Genomic DNA, 23,011 nt, shown 5'->3' on the forward strand with positions numbered 1-23,011 from the left:
GCTCTGACTTCCTGTCTGAAGTCTTCCTACTGAGTCAGCACAAATCTATATTTCATGTGTCCGTGTGCTCCTGGCAGCAGGACGCTGTTTGTAGGATTCACTGTTGGTTTCAGTCTGAACATGAGATCAGCAGATGAATTATGATTATTATTGTTATTATAGCTGTTCTGTACCCAAACTGCGTCTCCTTCCCGCGGCGGTGAGCGATGGCGGCGAGCAGCAGTCCGACCACGGTGGCCACCAGCAGGCCGAGCAGCAGCCCGACCCACATGTGGCTCCGCTGGACCTGGACCTGGACTGAGAGGCCAGCAGAGGGTCGAAAAACATGTGGTGAAAACTAAAATCAGACAGCGGAGCGGTGACATCACATTCAGGCGTGTCGTTTACCTGAGGCGGGCAGCACCAGCACCGGGGGGCTCCAGGGTCCACAGCCCACTGAGGTGCAGGCTGACACCTGGAAGGAGGCGTTGAAGAAACGTCCTCCTCCTGACAGCTGAGCCGAGTTCTCCTTAAACAGCAGAGGCTCCTGAACACACAGAGAACAGCTTCAGAGGAGAGAGAGCAGCTGGTCCAGGACCTGCTGCCAGGTCTGCATGTTCTGTGTTTCTGAGTCAAACTGGACGAATCATCAGAACAAAAGATGAGCCGCTGTGTCAGAACACATCTGACCCCTGAAGGAAAGAAGTCAAGTAGAACTCCCATGGTGCAGTTCACTCACAAACAGCCAATCACAGAGCTTCATGTTCTGCTGCTTGTACACAAACACCACTAAAGCTCCAGTTCTGGGCAGCAACTACTACTGTAATATTATCATAGTAATGGATTACACTAGCAGACGGACAGAGAGGCGTGCGTCTCAGCTGACACGGAACACAGGGACGCGGTCAAACCCAACTGGTTCTGGACACGAGGCAGCACCAGCTCAAGACAGACTACAGAAACTGGACTTCAGAGCAGGACGTCACGAGGACGAGACGGAAAGAAGCTCGTTGCTGCGTTGATGCCTGATGTCAAGTTCTACGATCATATAACAAGTGACATCAGTCTCTACTTCTGATGAGAAAAGTCATATTCAAACCTCTAACAGGTCATACCTGAAGAGTAATCTATTACACCTACTGAGTAACCTGCCCAACACTGTGAAGGTCTCACACACACACACACACACACACACACCCTCACACACACACACACACACACACACACACACAGATGATCAATAATCATCAGTCATGGTGACGTAATGACTGAGTGTGTAAACAGCTTCACACACACACACCTCATTATTCAGGTCAGTGTGGAGTTTATGATGTCACTGCACACACACACCTGAGTGTTTACATGTGACCTGCACAAAGCTGAGTTGTTGACCTGATACACACACACATGCACACACACACACACACTCACCTGTGGTTCTCCTCCTAGAGTCCACTGAACCTTGTAGGCCAACAGTTTCCCCTGCAGCTCGTCGTCCTTCAGCTTGGCCCAGTTCAGCGACAGCTGCTGCTCCGACAGATCAAACGTCAGGTTCCTGGGGGCCGCCGACGGCACTGAGGACGCCATGACACACAGTCATCAACAGGTACGTGACAGGTGTCATCAGGATAGTGACGTTTCAAAGTTATCCTCCAATCAGCAACAGCTACTATCCCAGCAGATGTGTCAGTGTTTTTCTCCTCATGCTGAAACTGTGTACAGCTTTTTCTAATGCTATGCTAACATTATCATGAGAAACAATGCTTCTAATGCTATGCTAACATTATCAAGAGAAACAATGCTTCTAATGCTATGCTAACATTATCATGAGAAACAATGCTTCTAATGCTATGCTAACATTATCATGAGAAACAATGCGTCTGATGCTATGCTAACATTATCATGAGAAACAATGCTTCTAATGCTATGCTAACATTATCATGAGAAACAATGCTTCTAATGCTATGCTAACATCATCATGAGAAACAATGCTTCTAATGCTATGCTAACATCATCATGAGAAACAATGCTTCTAATGCTATGCTAACATCATCATGAGAAACAATGCTTCTAATGCTATGCTAACATCATCATGAGAAACAATGCTTCTAATGCTATGCTAACATCATCATGAGAAACAATGCTTCAAATGCTATGTACATGACTGATGACATGCAGCTCTCCTTCCTACAGGTCTGAGGTCAGAGTCACAGTTCAGCCTGCAGGGGGCGCTGCAGAGACTGCAGGCCGCAGCAGAGTCCTTTCATATGGATTGAGGCCACAGACAAAAGCTGATTGTACGGAGAGGACTGGAATCTACTGGATCACCTCCAGCTGGACCACACACACACACAAACACACAAACACACACAACAAACCAGCTCCCAGCTAGCGACTATTGAAGCTCACAGTAAACAGGAAGCCAGCAGACAGCAGGATCTCTGCAGTTATTTATCTTTCTTAAATTTATTTTTATTAAAACTTTTCATGATTTCTGTATCAATGAACAAACTGTTTACAAAACCTGAACCTCCATCAAGATGTATTCAGAGGAATAATTCTGCTCCACAGAATTGAGTTTATTTTAGAATAAACACCTCGACCACGTCACTTACCCGCTTCGAGAGTGGTGAAGTGCAGCCAGGGGGAGAAGGGCGACGCCCCCACCTCGTTCACACAGGAGACCCTGACGCTGTAGTTGGAGTGGCTCCGCAGACCGGACAGAACCTGAAGGTGAGGAGGAACCACAACCTCCTTCTGAGGGAGGTCCCACCTCCGGACTGAGCGCCTCGACAGCTGACGAGTAGAAGAAGAAGAAGAAGCAGAAGAAGAAGAAGACTAGTATCATTTTCAATCAGCCCACTGGAGTGTGTGTGTGTGTGTGTGTGTGTGTGTGTGTACGCACGTGTTACCTGGAGGATGCAGGTGGACAGCTCAGAGTGTCCTGTGAATCCTGGTTTCCATGACAACGTGACATTGTCGTCCACCATCCTCAGAACCTGCAGCTCGATCGGGGCTGCAGGCAACACTGAGAGAAAGAGAGCCCCGCCCCCAGAGAGTTACCATCCAATCACAGCTCAGCAACAGTTCCAACTAGTTCCAGCAGGCGTGTCAGTGTTTGGAGCTGCTTCTAGCATCATGTCATGCTAACGTTAGCATCACACTCATTGCTTGTGCTTGTGTTACCGACTTTCTGAATAATACAATGAATAAAATAATCTTCTTAGTAAATGAAGCTGCTGACTGACTCCAGCAGGTGAACTCACCTTTGATGTGAACAGTTCCAGTTCTAGAGACGGAGATTCCTCTGGCATTCTTCGCTTCACAGTAAAACTTCACACTGACGTTCACTCCTGCAGACAGACAGTTACTGATCAGGTGTTCTATTGATCACTTTGGTTCTGTCAGCAGTGCTACCTGCCGTCCACACAGAAAGTCGATTCCTTCAGTCCTGCCTAATGTGTGTGCAGTGGTGGAGAGTAACTAAGTACATTTACTGAAGAAATACTTGCTTTTGTACTTGAGTATTTTCATTTGATCATATTTTATACTTCCTCTTCTTTCCTCCTTCCTCCATGTAACCTGTGACCAGCCAATAAGGGATCAATACGTGAGATCACTTTCACTGATTTAGAGGGAAATGTTCCTTTAAGGCCCCACCAGCTGTAAAACAACACGACTCACTGACAGGAAACACTGTGTGTGTGTGTGTTTGTGTGTGTGTGTTTCCATTTCCCAGCACGGTGGAACTATTTATGATAAAAAAAAATCAATTGGCGAGAAGAAACCACAGGATGAACACCTGAACAGACGCAACACAGAAAGAATGTCTCTTATTTTGATAGTTTTGTCCTCACTTCCTGTCACTTCAGAGGATGATGAATGAAGGCAGATAGACAGGTGAGGAGAAAGAGAGACAGACAGGTGAGGAGAGAGGTAGACAGGTGAAAAGAGGGACATACAGGTGAGGGAGAGAGGGAGACAGGTGAGGAGAGAGGGAGACAGGTGAGGAGGAGGGAGAGAGGGAGACAGGTGAGGAGAGAGGGAGACAGGTGAGGAGAGAGGGAGACAGGTGAGGGAAAGAGAGGAGACAGGTGAGGAGAAAGAGAGGCAGACAGGTGAGGAGAAAGAGATGCAGACAGGTGAGGAGAAAGAGAGCAGACAGGTGAGGAGAAAGAGGCAGACAGGTGAGGAGAGAGGCAGACAGGTGAGGAGAAAGAGAGGCAGACAGGTGAGGAGAAAGAGAGGCAGACAGGTGAGGAGAAAGAGAGGCAGACAGGTGAGGAGAAAGAGATGCAGACAGGTGAGGAGAGAGACAGACAGGTGAGGAGAGAGAGCAGACAGGGAGGAGACAGAGAGGCAGACAGGTGAGTAGAAAGAGAGGCAGACAGGTGAGTAGAAAGAGAGGCAGACAGGTGAGAGAGAGAGGCAGACAGGTGAGGAGAAAGAGACAGACAGGTGAGGAGAGAGGCAGACAGGTGAGGAGAAAGAGAGGCAGACAGGTGAGGAGAAAGAGAGGCAGACAGGTGAGGAGAAAGAGATGCAGACAGGTGAGGAGAAAGAGAGGCAGACAGGTGAGGAGAAAGAGAGGCAGACAGGTGAGGAGAAAGAGATGCAGACAGGTGAGGAGAGAGACAGACAGGTGAGGAGAAAGAGAGGCAGACAGGTGAGTAGAAAGAGAGGCAGACAGGTGAGTAGAAAGACAGGCATGTGAGGAGAGAGGCAGACAGGTGAGGAGAAAGAGATGCAGACAGGTGAGGAGAAAGAGAGGCCGACAGGTGAGGAGAGAGGCAGACAGGTGAGGAGAGAGACAGGCAGGTGAGGAGAGAGACAGGCAGGTGAGGAGAGAGGCAGACAGGTGAGGAGAGAGGCAGACAGGTGAGGAGAAAGAGACAGACAGGTGAGGAGAGAGGCAGACAGGTGAGGAGAAAGAGAGGCAGACAGGTGAGGAGAAAGAGAGGCAGACAGGTGAGGAGAAAGAGAGGCAGACAGGTGAGGAGAAAGAGAGGCCGACAGGTGAGGAGAGAGACAGACAGGTGAGGAGAGAGACAGGCAGGTGAGGAGAGAGGCAGACAGGCAGATTTGTGGTTCACTGGGACTCCACCCGTCAGGACCGACCTTTGGGTTACTTCCAGCGCTCACATGTGTATGACTCACCTGGCTGGGCCGGGTCGGGGTGAGGCAAACATCATCTGAGCAGCAGAGTGGAGAAGAATCCTACATTTCCCATGATGCACCTTGAAAGGATTTCAGCATCGTCTTCCAGTTTAAGACAGGAGGTTTTCTCACCTTGGACGTAGAGGACTGACGGGGACGGTCTGGGCTCTCCCTGATGGACTCCTCCCAGGAACCACTGGACCTCGACGGGCTCAGGGGGGCCGACGGCGCCACAGGTGAGGTTGAAGGGAACGTTGGGGAATGTCGCCACGTCCTGCGGCTCCTGGACGATGTGAGGGACGCCTGCAGGAGACAGGAAGTGAAGAGTTACTGAAGAGTCCAAACACAGACACACCTGTGAGACAGACAGGAGGTGCGTTCACTGTCCTCACCTTCCACTGTGATCCAGGCCCGTTCAGAGGAGAACGTCAGGTCATGGAACTCCACCTCACACCAGTACTGACCCGCATCCTGCTGCTGGACCGACTTCACACTGGAGACAAGAACGGATGGAACGTTAGTACATCAACCAGAACCAGAAACAAAACTGGAAACACAAACTTACTGGAACCAGAACTTCATCTTGAACCAGAAACCAAACTGGATTACATCAATTTCACTGGAATCAGAACCAGAAGCTTAACTAGAACAGGAACCTCATCCAGAACCTGAAACTAAACTCCAACCCAAATTAGAACATTCTCCAGAACCAAACACTAAACTGGAACCAGAACAAAAACCAGAACAAGAACCTTAAAGGGAACCAGCAACTAGACTGGAACCAGAACCTCAACTAGAACCAGAAACCAGTCAGCTGGTTGGGAAACAGCAGCTCAAAGTGAGAACTACAGAAGAAGAAGGGTGGTTCTGCAGGTGGTTCTGCAGGTGGTTCTGAGGGTGGTTCTGCGGTTGGTTCTGCGGGTGGTTCTGCGGGTGGTTCTGAGGGTTGTTCTGAGGGTGGTTCTGCGGTTGGTTCTGCGGGTGGTTCTGAGGGTGGTTCTGAGGGTTGTTCTGCGGGGGGTTCTGCGGGGGGTTCTGCGGGTGGTTCTGAGGGTTGTTCTGCGGGTGGTTCTGAGGGTGGTTCTGAGGGTTGTTCTGCGGGGGGTTCTGCGGGTTGTTCTGCGGGTGGTTCTGCGGGTGGTTCTGCGGGGGGTTCTGCGGGTGGTTCTGCGGGGGGTTCTGCGGGGGGTTCTGAGGGTTGTTCTGCGGGGGGTTCTGCGGGTGGTTCTGCGGTTGGTTCTGCGGTTGGTTCTGCGGGTGGTTGTGTGGGTGGTTCTGCGGGTGGTTCTGCAGGTGGTTCTGAGGGTGGTTCTGAGGGTGGTTCTGAGGGTGGTTGTGTGGGTGGTTCTGTGGGTGGTTCTGCGGGAGGTTCTGAGGGTGGTTCTGTGGGTGGTTCTGAGGGTGGTTGTGTGGGTGGTTCTGTGGGTGGTTCTGCGGGAGGTTCTGAGGGTGGTTCTGTGGGTGGTTCTGTGGGTGGTTTTGAGGGTGGTTCTGTGGGTGGTTTTGAGGGTGGTTCTGTGGGTGGTTCTGAGGGTGGTTCTGCGGGAGGTTCTGAGGGTGGTTCTGTGGGTGGTTCTGTGGGTGGTTCTGAGGGTGGTTCTGTGGGTGGTTCTGTGGGTGGTTCTGAGGGTGGTTCTGTGGGTGGTTCTGAGGGTGGTTCTGTGGGTGGTTCTGAGGGTGGTTCTGAGGGTGGTTCTGAGGGAGGTTCTGAGGGTGGTTCTGTGGGTGGTTCTGTGGGTGGTTCTGAGGGTGGTTCTGTGGGTGGTTCTGAGGGTGGTTCTGAGGGTGGTTCTGAGGGTGGTTCTGCGGGTGGTTTTTTTTCTTTGTGTTCAGGAATCTGAGTGTTAAGCTGATTAACCAGCTGCTGCTCACACTGATCTGAGGTCAGCCCCTCACTCACATTCAGCCTGTTTAAACACTCCCAGAGTAAAGAATCCTGATCTCACATCAGCCATCAGAGCGGATCAGTTTCCCCAGAGGCCTCTGAAGCCGTGAGCCCGGCTGCTGGAGTCCTGACGGTGAACTGATCCGAATGTTTGCTGCAGAGGATGAAGGGACGGTGCGTTCACTGACCGTCGGATTATTAAAGTCAATCCAACAATTTTTATATGTTTAAAAATTACATTTCATTGAGAGAAAGGTGGTGGAGGAGGAGTAAAGGAGGTGGAGGAGGAGAAGCAGGCGCTCGCCTGTATTTACTGTGAATGTTGATGTTTAACCATCAAACAGAGCAGACACAGTGACCTCTGCACCAGACTTCATGATGTTTTTAACATGTTTAACACGTTTGAAACTCGACGTTTAGACCTTCTCTGATATCCTACAGATTTTCTCCTGCTCCCACTGATTGATGTACTGACTGATGTATTGATTGATGTACTGATGTATTGATTTTTGGTTTATGAACCTGTGGTAGGTCTCCCAGTGCTGCTCTCCCAGAGTGATGAACATCTGGTCGGTGCTGTACAGTTTCTCTCCGTCCTTCATCCACACGATGTCCGGCTCCGACACTCCCTGGACGGCGCAGCCGAGCCGAGCCGCGTTCCCCTGAGACACCGTCTGATTGGACGGGTGCTTCGTGAACATCACACCTGCAGGAGAGACGAGAGGCTGTTAAACCACTGAAGAAGAAGAGGACGGCGTCGTTAAAAGAGCTTCAGTCGGAGGTCAATTTCAATTGAGCCATTTTGTGTAATAAGTACTTTTACTTTTAACACTGAAGTGTTTTTGATGCAAACATGTTTACTCACCTTTGAATGAAGGACTTCTACTTGAATCAAAGTATTTCTACACACTGTGGAAGTACTTTTACTGAAGAATGTGATCTGAGTGCTGATCACCTGGACTGAGCCAGAATCTCCTGAATCCATCAGAAGTTCTACAGTTCTTGTTTATCCTGTAAAACTAGTCTGAAGGAGCAGAACACCGAGCAGGTTTCTGTCAGCAGGAAGTGAAATTTAACACTTTGACAAGAGAAGAAGAAGAAGAAGAAGAAATGTCTCCATGGTGTAAAAACAACACTCATGTCGTCCCTTCATGCGGTCCACAGGACGTCTTCTTCTTCTGCTGTCTAACTGAACAATCAGCAGACGAGGATGAAACCAACATGTCCGACTTTCACTGATCACAGCAGCTCCTCCAGTCAGACTCAGTGACATCATCACCTGTCAGATCCCACACGCATCACAACCCTCCACTCATGACATCACTGGGTGTCATTTCCCTCCACTCATGACATCACCAGGCATCCAACACTGAGCCGGTGGTGATGTCATCATACACCTCCAGATAGGATTTACTTTAATATGTGGAAGCTTCCTCTGTGCAGTGCATTGTGGGAGAGCAGCATCCATCAGTCTGAATACACACACACACACACACACACACACCTCCTCACCACAGGTGGTTTAAACACTTTAGTGATGAAAGTTTCAAACTGTGAAATATGTTTTGGGTTTTATTTTGGTTCCATTTCTTTGTTTTCTTGATGAATTATTTTATCAATGCAAACACGTGACGCAATTTCCTAACAATGCAATTAATTAGCTTTTTCTTATCTAAACCTAAGTTTATGAGTCTGTTATCGGTCCAGCTGGTAACACAGTGTTCTGGTTGCTTGCTGCGGGTGATAAAGCCTCTGTGGACTCACATTCCCTCATGTCGCCCCAGAAACAGCCGTGAAGCTGCACTTTGGCCAGTGAACGCAGTTAAACTCTGCGGCCAGAGTTCTGGCACCAAACTTCATTCGGAAAAGGAGAAAATCGGATGCTTTTGCTTTTTAGCTCGTTTCTGTTGAAGAACAAACACAACTCGGACTTCTTTAAGTTTACACTTGTCTCCTGCTTGATTCGGCATCGACACATCGAACTAACAGTGATTTATTCTGATGACATTTTGAGGTTTTCACTGATTCAGCTTCTCACTAACAGGATCAGAGTCGCAGTAAACAGAAGAAGTTTGACATCAGATCAGCTGCGGCTCGTTCAGAGTTCATCAGATTCAAACGACGGAAACTTTAAATTCACCAGAAGAAAAGAAGCCACATTTCACCACATTCTGGACTTCGACGAATAAACTCCGAACCACGAACTGATGTAACGTCACTGACCCAGTGAGCACTCACCGTGTCCGCAGCTGCCTCCGGGACTCCGGGACAAAAACACCAGAACCCACAGAACCAGCTTCATCTTCTCATTCTGTGGCTGTGAAACCGTCATCAGCAGAAACCGGGTCAGTTCTGCTCGGCTCGGTCTCTTTCCCTCACTGAAGCCTCATCTCCAGCCGGACAAACAGGATGTCCACCGGAGAAAAGAACTGGGTCCAGCGGTCCGGACCAGAACACGTTAAACTCATACAGACGGGTTCAGGGTTCCGAGAAACAAACTGCTGATTCAAGATGAAAGTTCTCTTCGTGTTCCGTCCAGGAGAGAAAACACGGAGCTGGTGTAACTTTGGACCAGCAGCAGAACCTCACGTCCCGCCGCGGCTGGACTCAGGCACAAAATGGCGTCAAGGTAGAGACATTACAGCACGACGACACCGGAAATCAATTGCCTTCAAAAATAAAAGACGTTCATATTTTAAAAAACTTTAGATTTTAAATATTTTAAATATTTTACACACAACTTTAAGTTGAACGTTTATATTTCATATTCACAGACTGAATCAGCGACATAAGTCATTAAAAAAACACAAATCAGAAGATTTTCAGTTTAGTTTATATTTCATTTTTTGATCAAATCATTTAATTTTCAACAATTTCTTTCATTCACTCGTAAACAAGCATTTAACTATATATTTATTTATATATTTATTTATTGTATTTTCTGAGTGGCAGCTCATAGAATACTGACACGGAACAGCAACAGACATCATTTAAAACGTTTATTTCATACACGTTACACTTTTATTCTGTCAATCATCTCAGATGGTAATTACAAATAAACTTAACTATAAAAGATACAATAATAAAATCAATAAGTTAAATGTTTAGGAATTCAATAAAAACGTATAACCGGAAGTTTAGTTTACATTCCGTCTAGCTTCACACTGTTCGGTCTCACTCCCTGAGGAATGTGGAGGGGAGGAGGTGTGTGTGTGTGTGTGTGTGTGTGTGAGACTCACTGCGCATGACCGCCACCTGGTGGTGTGACATCAGAGCTCAGGTGCTGCATGTATAAACTGTTTACTGTGAGTAAGCAGATCATGACGTCACTGTTTTTATCTGATGAGGAAATCAGTTCAGTTTAATCTGTAAAGTAACTATTAACTGAAGTTATCAGAACAATGTAGCAGAGTAAGAAGTACATCACTGTAATGGAGTAAAAGTATAAAGGTGATAAAATGGAAACCATCAAAGTACCTTGAATTAAAATTAAGTACAGAGCTTAAGTAAATGTACTTAGTTACTTTTCACCACTAATAATACGTTTGTAATGAAAGAACGTGAATTAAGCCATTTTGCATAATGAGTACTTTTAATATTTCAGTATATTTAGATATTGTAGTTTTATTCACCTTTGAATGCAGGATTTATACTTGTAACAAAGTATTTCTACACACTGTGGAAGTATTTTTACTCAAGTACATGATCTGAGTACTGCACTGAATCTATCAGAAGTTTGTACAGTTTTTAGTTTCTCCTGTAAAATATGTTTAAAAGGACAAAAATAATAATGGACCAGAGCACCGAGCGGGTTTTGAACAAACTGGACCAGAAACTTCAGATTTCTGCAGCAGGAAGTGAAAACCAACACTTGGTAATAAAACTGACTCAGTAACGACAGAAAAATGTTTTAGAGAAACAAAAACACAAAACAAACCTCCAAAGTTACGTGGAAGTGTCCTTTAAAGACGTTAGAAGTTAGTGTTCAGACCCGATCAATCGAACAGCGAACATGTGAAATAAAGACAGCCGGTCTTCAGAATCGTCTCCCGACTCTCTTCACATGAAACAGCTGAACTCTCGATAACCTTCACGATCATTAATGTTCTGCAGCAGGTGAGTCAGAACTTTGTTCTGATGTTTGAATCCAAAGAATTCATATTTCAGATGAAAGATTTAAATCCTAAAAGAATCATGGTACTGAGAAGTCATCCGTCCTTCATCACACCTGCTGTTCTTCAGTCGGAGAAAACAGGAATATAAATGATATTAATTTGTTTGAATGATCATAAACTTCTCACGTTAAACAAAAACTTTACAGAATAAGCATCTTTATCTCAGCTGATAGAATTTATGCACTCGTGTTACATTATTACTCACAAAGTTACATTTTAATAATGTTCACTTCAGTCTAACATCATTCTCAGTTTGATGAACAGATTCTGTTTGAGTGACAGACTGATGACATCATCATCTTCATCCTGCTGTTCACTTTGTTCTCTGAGACATCTGATGAGTTTAAGTGTTCAGTTAAATAATAATTTAAAGAGACAAACATTAAAGTGATATCATGTGTTAATGTTTCTGTTCCTGAGTCTCTGCTGGAGACACTTTCTTCTTCTCTCCTGTTAATCCTGCTTCTTCACGTCCTCTGTGTCCGTCTGTCCGTCTGCAGGTTAAATGATTCAGACTGAAGCAGCAGGACTGGTGTTGGACAGACGTCCTCTTTGTCTCTGTGTCCGGTCCGGTGGGGAGAGCCATGTGAGGAGGACTGTCCCAGCTGTGTAGGGTCTGTATTTTAGCAGCAGAAGAAGAAGCAGCAGCGGTGGGTGGAGTCTCTTTTGACCCCGACGCTCTAAAGTTCGGCTTCATCATCGAGCGTCTTCAGGCAAACTTCTTCTTGGTGGCTGTGAACCGCTCCATGTACTAAAGGAGACAACAGAGACCATCAGAGACCATTAGAGACTATTAGAGATCATCAGAGACCATCAGAAACCATTAGAGACTATTAGAGACCATCAGAGACCATCAGAGACCATCAGAGAACATCAGAAATCATTAGAGACCATTAGAGACTATTAGAGACCATCAGAGACCATTAGAGACCAGCAGAGACCATCAGAGACTATTAGAGATCATCAGAAATCATTAGAGACCATCAGAGACCAGCAGAGACTATTAGAGACCATTAGAGACCATTAGAGACCATCAGAGACCATCAGAGACCATTAGAGACCATTAGAGACCATCAGAGACCATTAGAGACCAGCAGAGACCATCAGAGACCAGCAGAGACCATTAGAGACCATCAGAGACCATTAGAGACCATCAGAAACCATTAGAGACCAGCAGAGACTATTACAAAAGCAGAAGGAAGCAGGTCTGACCTTGTCGTATCCCTCCAGGTCTCGGAGATTCTTCACCTCGAACAGGTTTCCCTCCACAGAGAACAGAGACACCTGGGAGTCCCTCAGGATGGACACAGGGATGGAGGACAGCTCCAGACAGTTCTCCTCCAGACGGAGGACCTTCAGACGGGGACACGTGGCCACCGCCGCCGACAGGATGGAGATCTGGAGTGAGAGGAGGACAATGAGGGAGCGTGGAGGAGCATCATACTCGCTGTTTGGTGTTCTGGTGTCTCACAGTGTTCTGACAGAACTGTGAGACCGGAGGTACCTGGTTCTGGTTGAGGTTGATCTCGATGGCCTGCAGCTCTGACACCTCCGCGGGGACATTCTGGATCTGGTTGCGGGACAGGTCCAGCAGGTCCAGATGCCTCAGGGTTCCCAGTCCGGAGGGGAACTCTGAGAACTGGTTCCCGGACAGGCTGAGGGTCCGCAGAGCTTTGAGCTGGCCCAGAGTGGGGGGCAGCTGCTGGATCCGGTTCCCATTCAGACACAGAGTCTCCAGTTTCTTCAGCTTGGAGATCTCACCGGGGATGCAGGCTGAGGACAGAAAGTCAACAAACAACTGGACGTTACTGAATGATCCGGGCTGGCTCTGACCCGACAGAGACACCAAAACCAGATCTGTGGTTCTTGATCTTCATTTTCTTTTCTTTTTTTTTGTTGGCATAGACACCTTTATTAGCAGTAGACAGACAGGAAATATGGGAGAGAGAAGGATGTGACCTGCAGCAAAGGACCTCCGGCCGGAATCGAACCGGGGTCGGCTGTGTTTATGGCATGCGCTCTAACCACTCGACCACCCGCGCGCCGATCTTCAGTTTCTAAAGAGCTCACTCTCTGAAAATTGTAAAAATGATCCAATCACAGACCAGCAGACCCGTGTTGCTCCTGGACTTTGTGTCCATCCCTCGTCTCTCCCTGTTTCCTCTGCAGCTGTTCTGTCTTATAAAAGCTAAAGAGAACCGTCTGCAGAGCGCCGACAGCAAACACTCACTGAGTTTGTTGGAGTTGAGCGTCAGACTCTTGAGCTGCAGGAAGTTTCCGATAGAGGCAGGAAGAACCTCGATCTTGTTCCCCGACAGATCCACGGTCCGCAGGTTACTGGTGAGGCGCTGCAGCTCCTCTGGAAACTGAAAACACAAACAGGAAGTCTGAGCCTCTGATGTCTGAACCAGCGCTGACAGATAGTCAATCCTGAGAAACAATGAGGAGGAAATGCTCTGATGGATCGAGTCCAGCTGCAGGTTTCTGACGACACACAGCTGTTCATTAGATTCATCTGTTTATTTATTCAAAACATCAACACCAATTAATGTCTGTTTCAGTTTCTTAGAATCAGAGTTAACGTTTTCAAATGTTTTGTTTTTTGACCATAACCCAAAAAGATTCTGTTCACGACCTGAAAACTGAAAATGTGACGGACTGCAGAACCTGATCAGAGGTTCTGTGTGGTCTCTTTGTGTGCAGTGACTTTATTCTCAACATATTTTGGGAAAAACAGCAGATTATGTCTGAGTGGATCAGCGTCATCCGCTCAGATCTGTTAAACGTTTCCCTCGTCAGAAAGTCCTCCAGTTTTTACTTTTCCAACAGAATCTTTCAGGAATCCTGAATGTTTGGTTCTGTTAGGATTTCATACATCCTACTGGAAATCTGTTTCTAATCTACTGCATCCAATAAAATCCTCTGGGATTTCTCTATGAAGAGATTTTAGTTCTGTTGGATTTCCAAATTTTATTGGAAATAAGTTTTTTTCTGGATAAAATCCTGAAACTTTAGAGCCGGTCTGGTTCCTGCAGTCATCCAGTTTCTGTTGGATCTCACGTATATTCTAGACTTATTGATTATTTTTTTAGTTATAAGACTTTTGTTTCTTATTGCAAATCTTCACTGTAAACGCAGTGACGTCATGGCCGGGTGTGCAGGTGTGTCTCTCACCTCCTGGAGCCCCTTCGCTGTCAGCTGGAACACCCCAGTCTTCTGGGAGGTCTCCAGGTGAGACTTCAGTGCACTGTTCCCCATTTGGACCCGGAGACAGGCGGAGACTGTCTGTCTGTCCCAACCGAACTGGACTTGCTGCCGGAGCAGCTGCTCTCGCTCTGCAGCGGTGAAACTGGACTTTCAGTGCCGCTAACAACAGCTCTTATCCCGACAGGATGTGGTGGGTCTCAGTCCCGGGATGAGCCGACAGCTTAAGCGGGTCTCCTCTTCTTCTCCTGCGGTCTGTGTTAATGAGATGAGCCGGTGAAATCCCTGCAGAGAGCGGAGTCATCAACAACAAGCAACAGGCTGCAGGAGGAGCTAGCTTCGTTAGCATTAGCACATTAGTAACCGAGCTGACATGTCGGACTGAAGTCTGAAAACATCCGAATCACCGTTGTGTTGATTAATTAGTTAATAAGCAGCCCGTCAGTACACACCTGCACTGCACCATGTTTATGGGAGTGGGTCCTGAGCCTCGTTAGCACAGGGACGTTAGCATGCTAGCCGGACACAAACACAGCTCACACCGGAAGTGGGGCGGGTTTACTTACAGCACAGCGAACATCAAAATGGCGCCTTTCGTTCAAAGATGCTCAGTAATAAAGTGAGAGCCACAGAGTCCAGATGATACTTACAGGTCCATGAGAAGAACCGGATCAACGAGTGGACCCTGTTCACCGAGGACTGAACGGCTGTGGGACCCAGGTGAGCCAACCAATGGGGACAGCCGAGAGGGCTGACGTCACCTCTCGATCATGCGCACTTTTGATCTCCTTTCGATTTTTGTCAACACAAAACAGCAAATAAGACAGAAAACACTGAACCGAGCTGAGAAGAGATTGATTTATTGAAGTTATCAGCTCGTGTAGGTGGATTCACATTTAAAACAAATCAAACACAGTTTAACGTTTCAATAAGTTTCGGGATGGAGAGAATACAGGAGGACAGTGTGACAACCATTAACTCAAACACACTACTTCAGTTCATACTTTATATGTTGGTTTTATTTAGCATAATTGAACTGAAACTGCAAAAAAAAAGCTAAATTAAATCAGTATAAATATGTTTGGACGCATAGGAGTCCCTCAACACTGTATTTAAATATAGTACTTGAGTAAGTGTCCATAGTTATTTATTTATTTTATTTATTTTCAACATGGTCTGGCACCAGAATGTGCAGTAAGTGACGTGAAGTCTCCAGCAGGCGGCAGTAATGCAACACTGATGACGTCAGCTGCTGCTGCTGCTGCTGCTGCAGTAGAAGAAGAAGACGAACCGTCGGGCGGGTCGGAGCCGTTGTTGTTGTGCCTGTGCAGGAGTTTGTGTCTGATAAACGGTGAGAAGAAACACAAACTGTGACTAAACTCTGTCTGTTTCTGTCTTCAGCTTCATGTGAGCCAACAGAGTCAGCGGGACCGTAAAAAACCCGCTTTTTGGATGTTCTTTATTATCCGCATCATTTCCGCAAAACCTCCTTTACAAATCTGGATATTTAAAGTTGGGTTGTTCTCTGTTTAAACGTGCGGAGCTATCAGAGGAAAATACACACAGATGTTGAGTCTTTAGGATCGACCTCTCAGTTCGGCGTATATTCAGTAGAACACAGATGAATGATTTAGATAAAGATCAAGTTTATAGACAAGTTCTCCTGTTGGTGGAGTCGTCTTCCACCGTAACTAAGCTACATGCAGTTCAGATCATTTACTAAAGTAAAAGTACTTCTACTGCACCGTGACAGTCCTCTGTTACAGGTAAAAGTCCTGCATCTGAGATGTTCATGTAAAGCCAGAAGTTAGATCAGTTTGAATGTTTCAGGTAGTTTAATGTCTGCTCACCACAGCGTGTGTCCAGGCCAGTGATCAGTGACGTCTCTTGCTCCAGATGCTGCAGTGGGATCTGTCTCCGTTCACAGTGACTCCAGCTGCCAGCCTGCTGTCCAGATGTGTGTCCAGAGGAGCTGTGTCTCAGGTCAGAGTCTCCCGGCAGGTCGTCTGAAGCTGATGTGTGGACGTCTGTCGGACACATTTAATAAGACAGGTTCACTTTACACCAGCTCATGGTTTAAGAATATTCCTTCATTCAGTCAACTCATCAGAAACTTCTGCTCCAACACACAGTCCAGATCCACCAGCTCATCCGTGAAGTGACTGCACATCCAGTCATGATCAACAAAGAGATGTTTCTACTCAAAGACAGAAAGAAGTTCATGTGTTAACCTGTTAGTGAACGCCCCCATTTTAAGGTTCTTTTTCCAAAACGACATACCGAAATTGAAAGCATGACAGCTCCCACATAGTTTGAGACTCAGGGATGTGCTCGGTACTGTTGGGAAGGTTTTTTTCTGGAAGTGTAAGTGTGATTCTAAGACATACTGACACAGAGTTACAGAGGCTGGAACACAGGTTTTGGTTTCCGTCCAGTTCAAATGTCAATAAACTGACTAAGATATAAGGGCTCAGGTATGTCTGTGGACACAATGAGGCCACAGCCACAGGTCTCAGCTGCTACACTCAAAATCTGAAGTCAAAAGACTAAAAAATTGATTTTTCACAATTTTTTTTTCTAAAGGCATGTCTGTGTGTTTTGCTTGGGTCCTTTTGGTTTCCAAGAGCGCCTACTGAGATTCAAAGGCTTCTAACTTGAGAACTCCTTTACCTAGAAACATCATCTTGGTCTCAGATGAAAGCTGAGACTCTGCAGGGTTTCTGGCTTGATTTTGACTACAGGATTTTGATAAGAAAAAGCCAAAGTGAACTTGAAAAATGTTTTATATAAATATTATAAAAGTAGAAAAACTTAGCAATACAAACAGAACAGTGCAAGATGGTGCAAAGAATAAAAGAGAGCAAAATAGTGTCATGGTGAGTTTAGAAGGTTATTACATGGTCTGGAAATAACTTTTTTCTTTGTGTTTGGGCTTAAAATAATTACGACAGTCTCAGCTTTCCAACAGTGAGTATATACCTATAAGATCTGATGCTTATCAGCAAAGTTTTATGAAGTTTTGGAGCGCCCCCTCTCAGTGAAGGGTGTTCCTGTGTTGGAACGGTAATCTGTAACAGGTGAAGGGAGTCTGGGGACAAAGAAGGAGCCTTTATTCTTACTGTTAGTTTGTAAAATGTGACATGTTTATATCAATAAACTGTTTCTTCTTTCAAAATGTTCTACCTTCACCTGTCCTCAGGAGGACATAGACTCCGCCTCCTCCAGACTGAGCCCCGCCTTCTCCTCTCAAGTGCACAAGGCTGAACAGCGAATCAGAACACAGAAACAGCTGGACAAGGTACACTCTGTTGTGATGTCACTTCCTGTTTATCTGAGAGCCTGGAACTGAAAGAATGAAATGATTTACATCTTATTTATTTATCTTAAAAGAATCATTCTGGGTTCAGATGATATCTTGATATATTTATTTAGTTTTTAGTTTTTATTTTTGGACGAAATTGTTTCTATACTGAGATCAATTGTTACTAAAATAAAGCAACAATTAAGTGGAGTTTTGCCTTTCAGTAGTTTTTTCCAGAGAAACACTAGAAACTGTGAGGCGTTGTGCTGACGTGTCTGTCCGCTCAGGTCACTCTGATGTTTTCTCTCATTAAAATATATTTTGTGTGTTTGTTGCAGCTGCAGCTTCAGACGGAGCTGCTGAAGATGGAGAAGAGGAGCGCTGACGTCACACACACCTTCCACCTCAGTGAGTGTTTTAATAGATTAACAAACTGAAATATTCTGGTTTTCTTCTCAGGAGAAGCGAGCAGGTGAGACAGCGGCGTCCCAAAATGTTTAAATGAGTTAAAAAATATCTGATTTAAAATAGGAGTAATATTCAGTGATGTCACTTCCTGTCGTCTCTTGTCCTGCAGCTCAGAGGTTCCACATGTTGCAGAGGTTCTGTGATCACCTGCAGGACCTCCTGAAGGATCAGAACAGTCTGAGGCAGAGGCTGATGAAACCTCTGGGCCGAACTAACCTGCCTGTTCAGGCTCACCTGCACAGGTAACACTCGTGTGTTAAACTGATGACATCACAGGTTTGAACAGAACTTTGTTCTTCGGGACTAAACGTGTTATTTTTTGAGTGGAGTTTGGTTGAAACTGACTGAGGATCCTGTGCTGTCTGCTGGTTCAGGTCCGTGGTGGACGTGATGTCGATGCTGCTGGACTTCATAGAGACTCTGGAGGAGAAGACGACGTCGGTCCGCTGCAGCGACACCGCCAGAGACCAGCTGAGTCGGCTGGTGAGTCACATGACCCGATGAACTTTCCTCATCGATCAGATATAAACAGTGATTGTGAGGATCAGCTGACTCACAGTTTATACATACATGTAATTTATCAGTTATTTACTGATACTTTGATACTTGAGTGCATTTTTCATCAGATACTTGAATACTTTTACTCGAGTACTCTTCATGTGAGTGACTCAGAGAGAAATCAGACACATTCAGTTTCTTTGTCAATGAAAACTTGTTTTTCTTGTCAATAAAGCTTTGAGTTGAATTTTAACCCACTTTCTCTCTCTGTATCAGAACACCTCTCTCGCCCAGTTACTGTCCCACGTAGCAGAGGTGGAGGGATTGTCCAATCAGGTTCTCCGGTGGAAGGAGGTCCACAGCAGCTGCATGTTGAGTGACAGGTCTGCCTGATGACCTTCATCCTGCTGGATCCACATTGTTATTAGTTGTAGTATTATTATAAATAGTGTTATTATCATGTCATATATTGAATTTTGTTTTTGTAATAAAAACTTATTTTGAAAGAATGTTTTTTGACTTCCTGTCCCTCGTGTGTCTGTCAGATTATAAATCACATGAGTTTGTATTATTCCCTGGTTAATACTGTGAATGTTGATGACCCTCGACCTCGCGGCCTTTAAAGGATTATTTCATGTTGTTTGTTTTTCTCATTGATCTTTAAGCTGATATTTAAAAGCGGAGCTGGAGGAGAGATCAGTTCTTCATGAAGGGTTAAAATATATCCACCGTTTCACAGAAGCTTCTCTCACAGTGTGAACTAACAGAACAAACTGTTTTGGACCTCGATGCGTCACGTGATGATGTCATGACAGTTTGACCAATAGGAGCACTAGAGTCCAAGGCTGTGCCCAGATTTTATGAGTCCTGTGATTTTACGGATGAGCTGATCACGTCTTGTCACAAGACAAACTACAGAACAGACGGGATGATATTTATGTAACACAATATAATATAAACATATAACATTATACAATCGTTGTGTATTTCATGTGTTTGTGTCAGTGTGAGCAGCGTGTTTGTGACTGACCTGCAGGTGAGCGCAGCAGGAAGCTGCGTCCTGTTCTGCTCCTCCAGCTGAGCCCAGCATCCTCCTGCACTCCAGGTTCTCTGAGCCCACCAAGTACCACCCGTCCAGGTCCAGCACCTTGTGGACGGTCCTGTGAGTCCAGGCGAGGCAGCAGGCTGATTATACAGCTGTGTGGAAGCAGAACCTGAAATAACACACATATACAAAGACACAGAGATTAATATAACAATAATAATGATAATAATAATAATTAACTTTATTTATATAGAACTTTTTCAATGCACAGTTTACAAAGTGCTTTGACAAAACAAAGCAGAGTGTAAAATTGAAAGGACAAATGAAATAATGTCATTTATAGCTAAATAATTAGAAACCAATAATTGAAGGAGAAATAATGATAGAAATGAACAAAATAACTAAAATTAAGACAGGTAATAAATTAAATAGATTAAATAATAAATAATTGAATATAATAAACTGTTAAAGTCAATATCAGAACATCTGCACACAAACCTAGTGAAGGAGACAAGGAGGGTGGTGGAAGTGGAGGAGGAGAGGAGGAGGAGGAGGTGGAGAAGGAGGAGAAGGAGGAGGTGCAGAGGGAGCCGTCCACTTCCTCCCCTCCTCCACCTCTCCTCCTCCCCTCCTCTCCTCCTCCTCTCCTCCACCTCCTCCTCCCCTCCTCCTCCTCCTCTCCTCCTCTCCTCCTCCACCTCCTCCTCCTCTCCTTCACCTCCACCTCCTCCTCCTCTCCTCCTCCACCTCCTCCTCCTCTCCTCCTCCTCCACCTCCTCTCCTCCTCCTCTCCTCCTCCTCCTCTCCTCCTCCTCTCCTCCTCCTCCTCTCCTCCTCCACCTCTCCTCCTCCTCCTCCTCCTCTCCTCCTCCTCCTCCTCCCCCTCCTCTCCTCCTCCTCTCCTCCTCCTCTCTTCCTCTCCACCTCCTCCTCTCTTCCTCCACCTCCTCTCCTCCTCCTCCTCCTCTCTCCTCCACCTCCTCCTCCTCCTCCTCCTCCTCCTCCTCCGGGACTCAAATATAGAAATAAAACTACACTCAGCATGTAACAGAGAGCAGACTGTAACACTCGGCACATTTAGAAATGTTCAACTTTGTAATTCGAAAAATGCTTCATGACGTGAATGAATGAAGAAACACTGTAAACTTTATCATAAAGCGTCTGTAGAACACGTTCAACAGCTCGTTGTTAACAACAAACTCCCGCCATCACACCTGTTGTTGTCTTCTTCTCCTCTCACGTCTCTACCGAACCTCTCCGGCCGCGATGATACCGACTGATACAGCGGCCCAACCAATCAGAGTAGGACTCTTTAGCGAGAACCGTCCAATGGCTAAGGGAAGCTAGGGAGAACCCGCCAGTCACGGCGGAAGGCGGGCTCAGCCGGGAGAACCAGTGGTACCGGGTCCATGTGGTGTAATTCACCGCCCCGCCGGCAGAGGGCGCTGCTGCACCGCGTCACACCCGCTCACTGACACGCAGGCTCATTCATATAATTCCCAGCATGCCTTGCGAGCCTTCAGCATTCAGACAAAACGTTTAATAATGGTTCAGAACCGGGTCAGATTGGGTCCTTATGAGTTGTTGAAGCTGCTGCAGCCACAGTACAGCCGTCCTGAGCTCTGAGGCGGTTCTGGAAACACTATTTGCTCACTGAGGGTCGCACCATGACTTCCAGGGGTCCGGGTCCAGACCCGTACATAAAGCAGGCTGCTCCCTCTCCAGAACTGTGTAACTTCGGTTACACGTATACTAAAATTGGAACGATACAGAGAAGATTAGCATGGCCCCTGCGCAAGGATGACACGCAAATTCGTGAAGCGTTCCTCATTTTCATTTTTTAATCTACAAAAGTGAGAGCAGTGACCCAGCTGACGTCAGTGATCCAGCTGACGTCAGAGCTGCAGCTTTCATGTGGTGTAATTCACCTCGGCGCCGGCAGAGGGCGCTGCTGTCCCGCGACTGAACAGACTTTAAACGTCTTTATGTGTAACAACTGCAATAAAACACGTTTTAATCCGAACTGTTGGAACGTTACTGGACTCCAGAGTGGAGCAGGGGCGGTTCTGGGGGGGGGGGCAACAGGGTCCAGTGCCCCCTAACTCTGAGTCTGGACCCCCTGTGGCCCCCGACAGGGAGTCTGCATTAATAACACAATGACAGATTTCTTACAATGATTTTGTTTTGAAGGGAAAGGCAGAAATCAAAATGGCTGAAATTGTAATTAATGTTTTGTCTGAATGAGGGATTTATCTTTTTGTGCTCCCCAACAAAAAAGCCGGACCCGACCTGGCCCGCCTAATAAAACTGGTCTAGAACCGCCACTGGAGTGGAGTTAAGGTCCGTGTTGTTGTTGGCTTTTTGAGAACACAGTGTTAACTCGTCACTTTCACCATCTGCTGCTCTCACCTGTTGGCTTCACCTGTTGGCTTCACCTGTGACGTCAGAGACCAGGAAGACTGAGAGGCATCCACATGATCAATGATGAGAGAGCTGCAGGTGATCGATCATTATGAGACGGAAGGAATTCAAAACAATGATAAAAAAAATCCATAAATATGATATAAAATATTAGAATTAGAAATAATATTAGAGATGCACCGATCGATCGGCAACCGATCGCAATCGGCCGATAATGCCCCTATCGGTTTTGATCGGAGTTCTCAAAATAGATCACATCAGGCCGATCAGATGACGTTTCAATATAGAGACAGTGCATTAACTGCATGCAGGGAGGGAATTTCACGGCGGCCATGGCCGCTGTTGCCCCGCACTTTGGCCTTGATGCAGCGTGAAAACAAACTCACCGTACGGCCACAGTGGCCTCTGTGCCCCTGGCCCGGTCAGCGTAGCGAGCTTGCCTTTAAATACAGCCACCTGAGTGCACAGTAGTCACTCACAGTAACTTCAGTGAGTCCGCGGTTCGCGCAGGTGGAGTCTCATCATCACGATGATCTCACGTGAAAGCCTCTCAGACAGCAGCAGCGTCTCAAAACACAAGAAGGAAACTTACAGCACAGCGAGCGAGCGCAGCCGGTTTGATATGATACGTAACTGACTTATGTGGTAGGATTTAGTCCGGTAAAGTTGGAAATATATTCACAGATTCGAACTTCCCGGATCAATAACTCATAAGTGAAACCTTGTTAAAACACAAACGACGGCTCTTTTCTACCGTAGTGAGGAAGACAACGAGCTACAACCGTATGTTAATCAGAACGAGCGTCTGGACATTAACTCTGGTCTGTATGGTCAGCCAGCTGTGAGACGAGGGCGCAGGGACCGTCTACAAAGTGCAA

At 46.3% G+C, this 23,011-nt stretch overlaps 3 protein-coding genes, 1 long non-coding RNA gene and 1 other non-coding gene across 11 annotated transcripts in view; 2 read left to right on the plus strand and 3 right to left on the minus strand.

Moving 5' to 3' along the window:
• tyro3 (TYRO3 protein tyrosine kinase) overlaps positions 1 to 9,650 on the minus strand; it is a 20,468-nt gene extending 10,818 nt beyond the window's left edge. Inside the window, exons 1-10 of the mRNA XM_030392273.1 lie at positions 9,260 to 9,650; positions 7,544 to 7,727; positions 5,529 to 5,629; positions 5,269 to 5,439; positions 3,246 to 3,332; positions 2,892 to 3,007; positions 2,595 to 2,775; positions 1,411 to 1,553; positions 388 to 526; positions 174 to 297 (exon numbers count right to left, since the gene is read on the minus strand). Coding sequence (XP_030248133.1) covers positions 174 to 297; positions 388 to 526; positions 1,411 to 1,553; positions 2,595 to 2,775; positions 2,892 to 3,007; positions 3,246 to 3,332; positions 5,269 to 5,439; positions 5,529 to 5,629; positions 7,544 to 7,727; positions 9,260 to 9,353 — 1,340 coding nt within the window. The 5' untranslated portion in view covers positions 9,354 to 9,650. The remainder of the gene's footprint in view (positions 1 to 173; positions 298 to 387; positions 527 to 1,410; positions 1,554 to 2,594; positions 2,776 to 2,891; positions 3,008 to 3,245; positions 3,333 to 5,268; positions 5,440 to 5,528; positions 5,630 to 7,543; positions 7,728 to 9,259) is intronic.
• A 944-nt stretch (positions 9,651 to 10,594) lies between these two features.
• On the minus strand, positions 10,595 to 15,188 carry lrrc57 (leucine rich repeat containing 57). Of its 6 annotated transcripts, none has more exons than XM_030391737.1 (6): positions 15,051 to 15,188; positions 14,371 to 14,655; positions 13,427 to 13,562; positions 12,701 to 12,969; positions 12,409 to 12,594; positions 10,595 to 11,947 (listed from the first exon to the last, which is right to left on the minus strand). In XM_030391737.1, exons 2-6 carry the CDS (start codon positions 14,452 to 14,454, stop codon positions 11,906 to 11,908), a joined length of 717 nt encoding a protein of 238 aa, XP_030247597.1. In that variant the 5' UTR covers positions 14,455 to 14,655; positions 15,051 to 15,188; the 3' UTR covers positions 10,595 to 11,905. The 6 variants fall into 6 exon arrangements, with proteins under 6 accessions (XP_030247597.1, XP_030247598.1, XP_030247599.1 ...); XM_030391738.1 differs by having other exon boundaries at positions 14,371 to 14,685; positions 15,051 to 15,177; XM_030391739.1 differs by having other exon boundaries at positions 14,967 to 15,136.
• Positions 15,189 to 15,597: 409 nt separating this feature from the next.
• On the plus strand, positions 15,598 to 19,178 carry haus2 (HAUS augmin like complex subunit 2). Of its 2 annotated transcripts, none has more exons than XM_030391743.1 (7): positions 15,598 to 15,751; positions 16,297 to 16,383; positions 17,600 to 17,698; positions 18,040 to 18,109; positions 18,279 to 18,411; positions 18,544 to 18,652; positions 18,944 to 19,178. In XM_030391743.1, exons 2-7 carry the CDS (start codon positions 16,297 to 16,299, stop codon positions 19,058 to 19,060), a joined length of 615 nt encoding a protein of 204 aa, XP_030247603.1. In that variant the 5' UTR covers positions 15,598 to 15,751; the 3' UTR covers positions 19,061 to 19,178. The 2 variants fall into 2 exon arrangements, with proteins under 2 accessions (XP_030247603.1, XP_030247605.1); XM_030391745.1 differs by having other exon boundaries at positions 15,599 to 15,751; positions 16,256 to 16,383.
• On the minus strand, positions 17,687 to 22,562 carry LOC115566004 (uncharacterized). Its single transcript, XR_003980932.1, has 5 exons — positions 22,520 to 22,562; positions 22,122 to 22,205; positions 19,698 to 19,881; positions 18,926 to 19,074; positions 17,687 to 17,745 (listed from the first exon to the last, which is right to left on the minus strand). It is a non-coding gene; the product is annotated as an uncharacterized LOC115566004 (long non-coding RNA).
• On the plus strand, positions 21,442 to 21,547 carry LOC115566561 (U6 spliceosomal RNA). The gene has a single exon (XR_003981046.1). It is a non-coding gene; the product is annotated as a U6 spliceosomal RNA (small nuclear RNA).
• Positions 22,563 to 23,011: the final 449 nt, after the last annotated feature.

This window comes from Sparus aurata, chromosome 16 (genome assembly GCF_900880675.1).
Source record: "Sparus aurata chromosome 16, fSpaAur1.1, whole genome shotgun sequence".
Lineage (NCBI taxonomy): Eukaryota > Metazoa > Chordata > Actinopteri > Spariformes > Sparidae > Sparus > Sparus aurata.

Bases quoted from the DNA above. Each gene is read 5' to 3' on its own strand.
- lrrc57 (XM_030391737.1), bottom strand. From the start codon at position 14,454: ATGGGGAACAGTGCACTGAAGTCTCACCTGGAGACCTCCCAGAAGACT. The intron at 12,595-12,700 runs GTACCTCCGGTC...CTCTCACTCCAG, and splicing joins TCAACCTCAACCAGAACCAG to ATCTCCATCCTGTCGGCGGC. The intron at 11,948-12,408 runs GTCAGACCTGCT...TGTCTCCTTTAG, and splicing joins ACCTGGAGGGATACGACAAG to TACATGGAGCGGTTCACAGC.
- haus2 (XM_030391743.1), top strand. From the start codon at position 16,297: ATGCTGCAGTGGGATCTGTCTCCGTTCACAGTGACTCCAGCTGCCAGC. The intron at 18,110-18,278 runs GTGAGTGTTTTA...CTTGTCCTGCAG, and splicing joins CACACACACCTTCCACCTCA to CTCAGAGGTTCCACATGTTG. The intron at 18,412-18,543 runs GTAACACTCGTG...CTGCTGGTTCAG, and splicing joins GTTCAGGCTCACCTGCACAG to GTCCGTGGTGGACGTGATGT.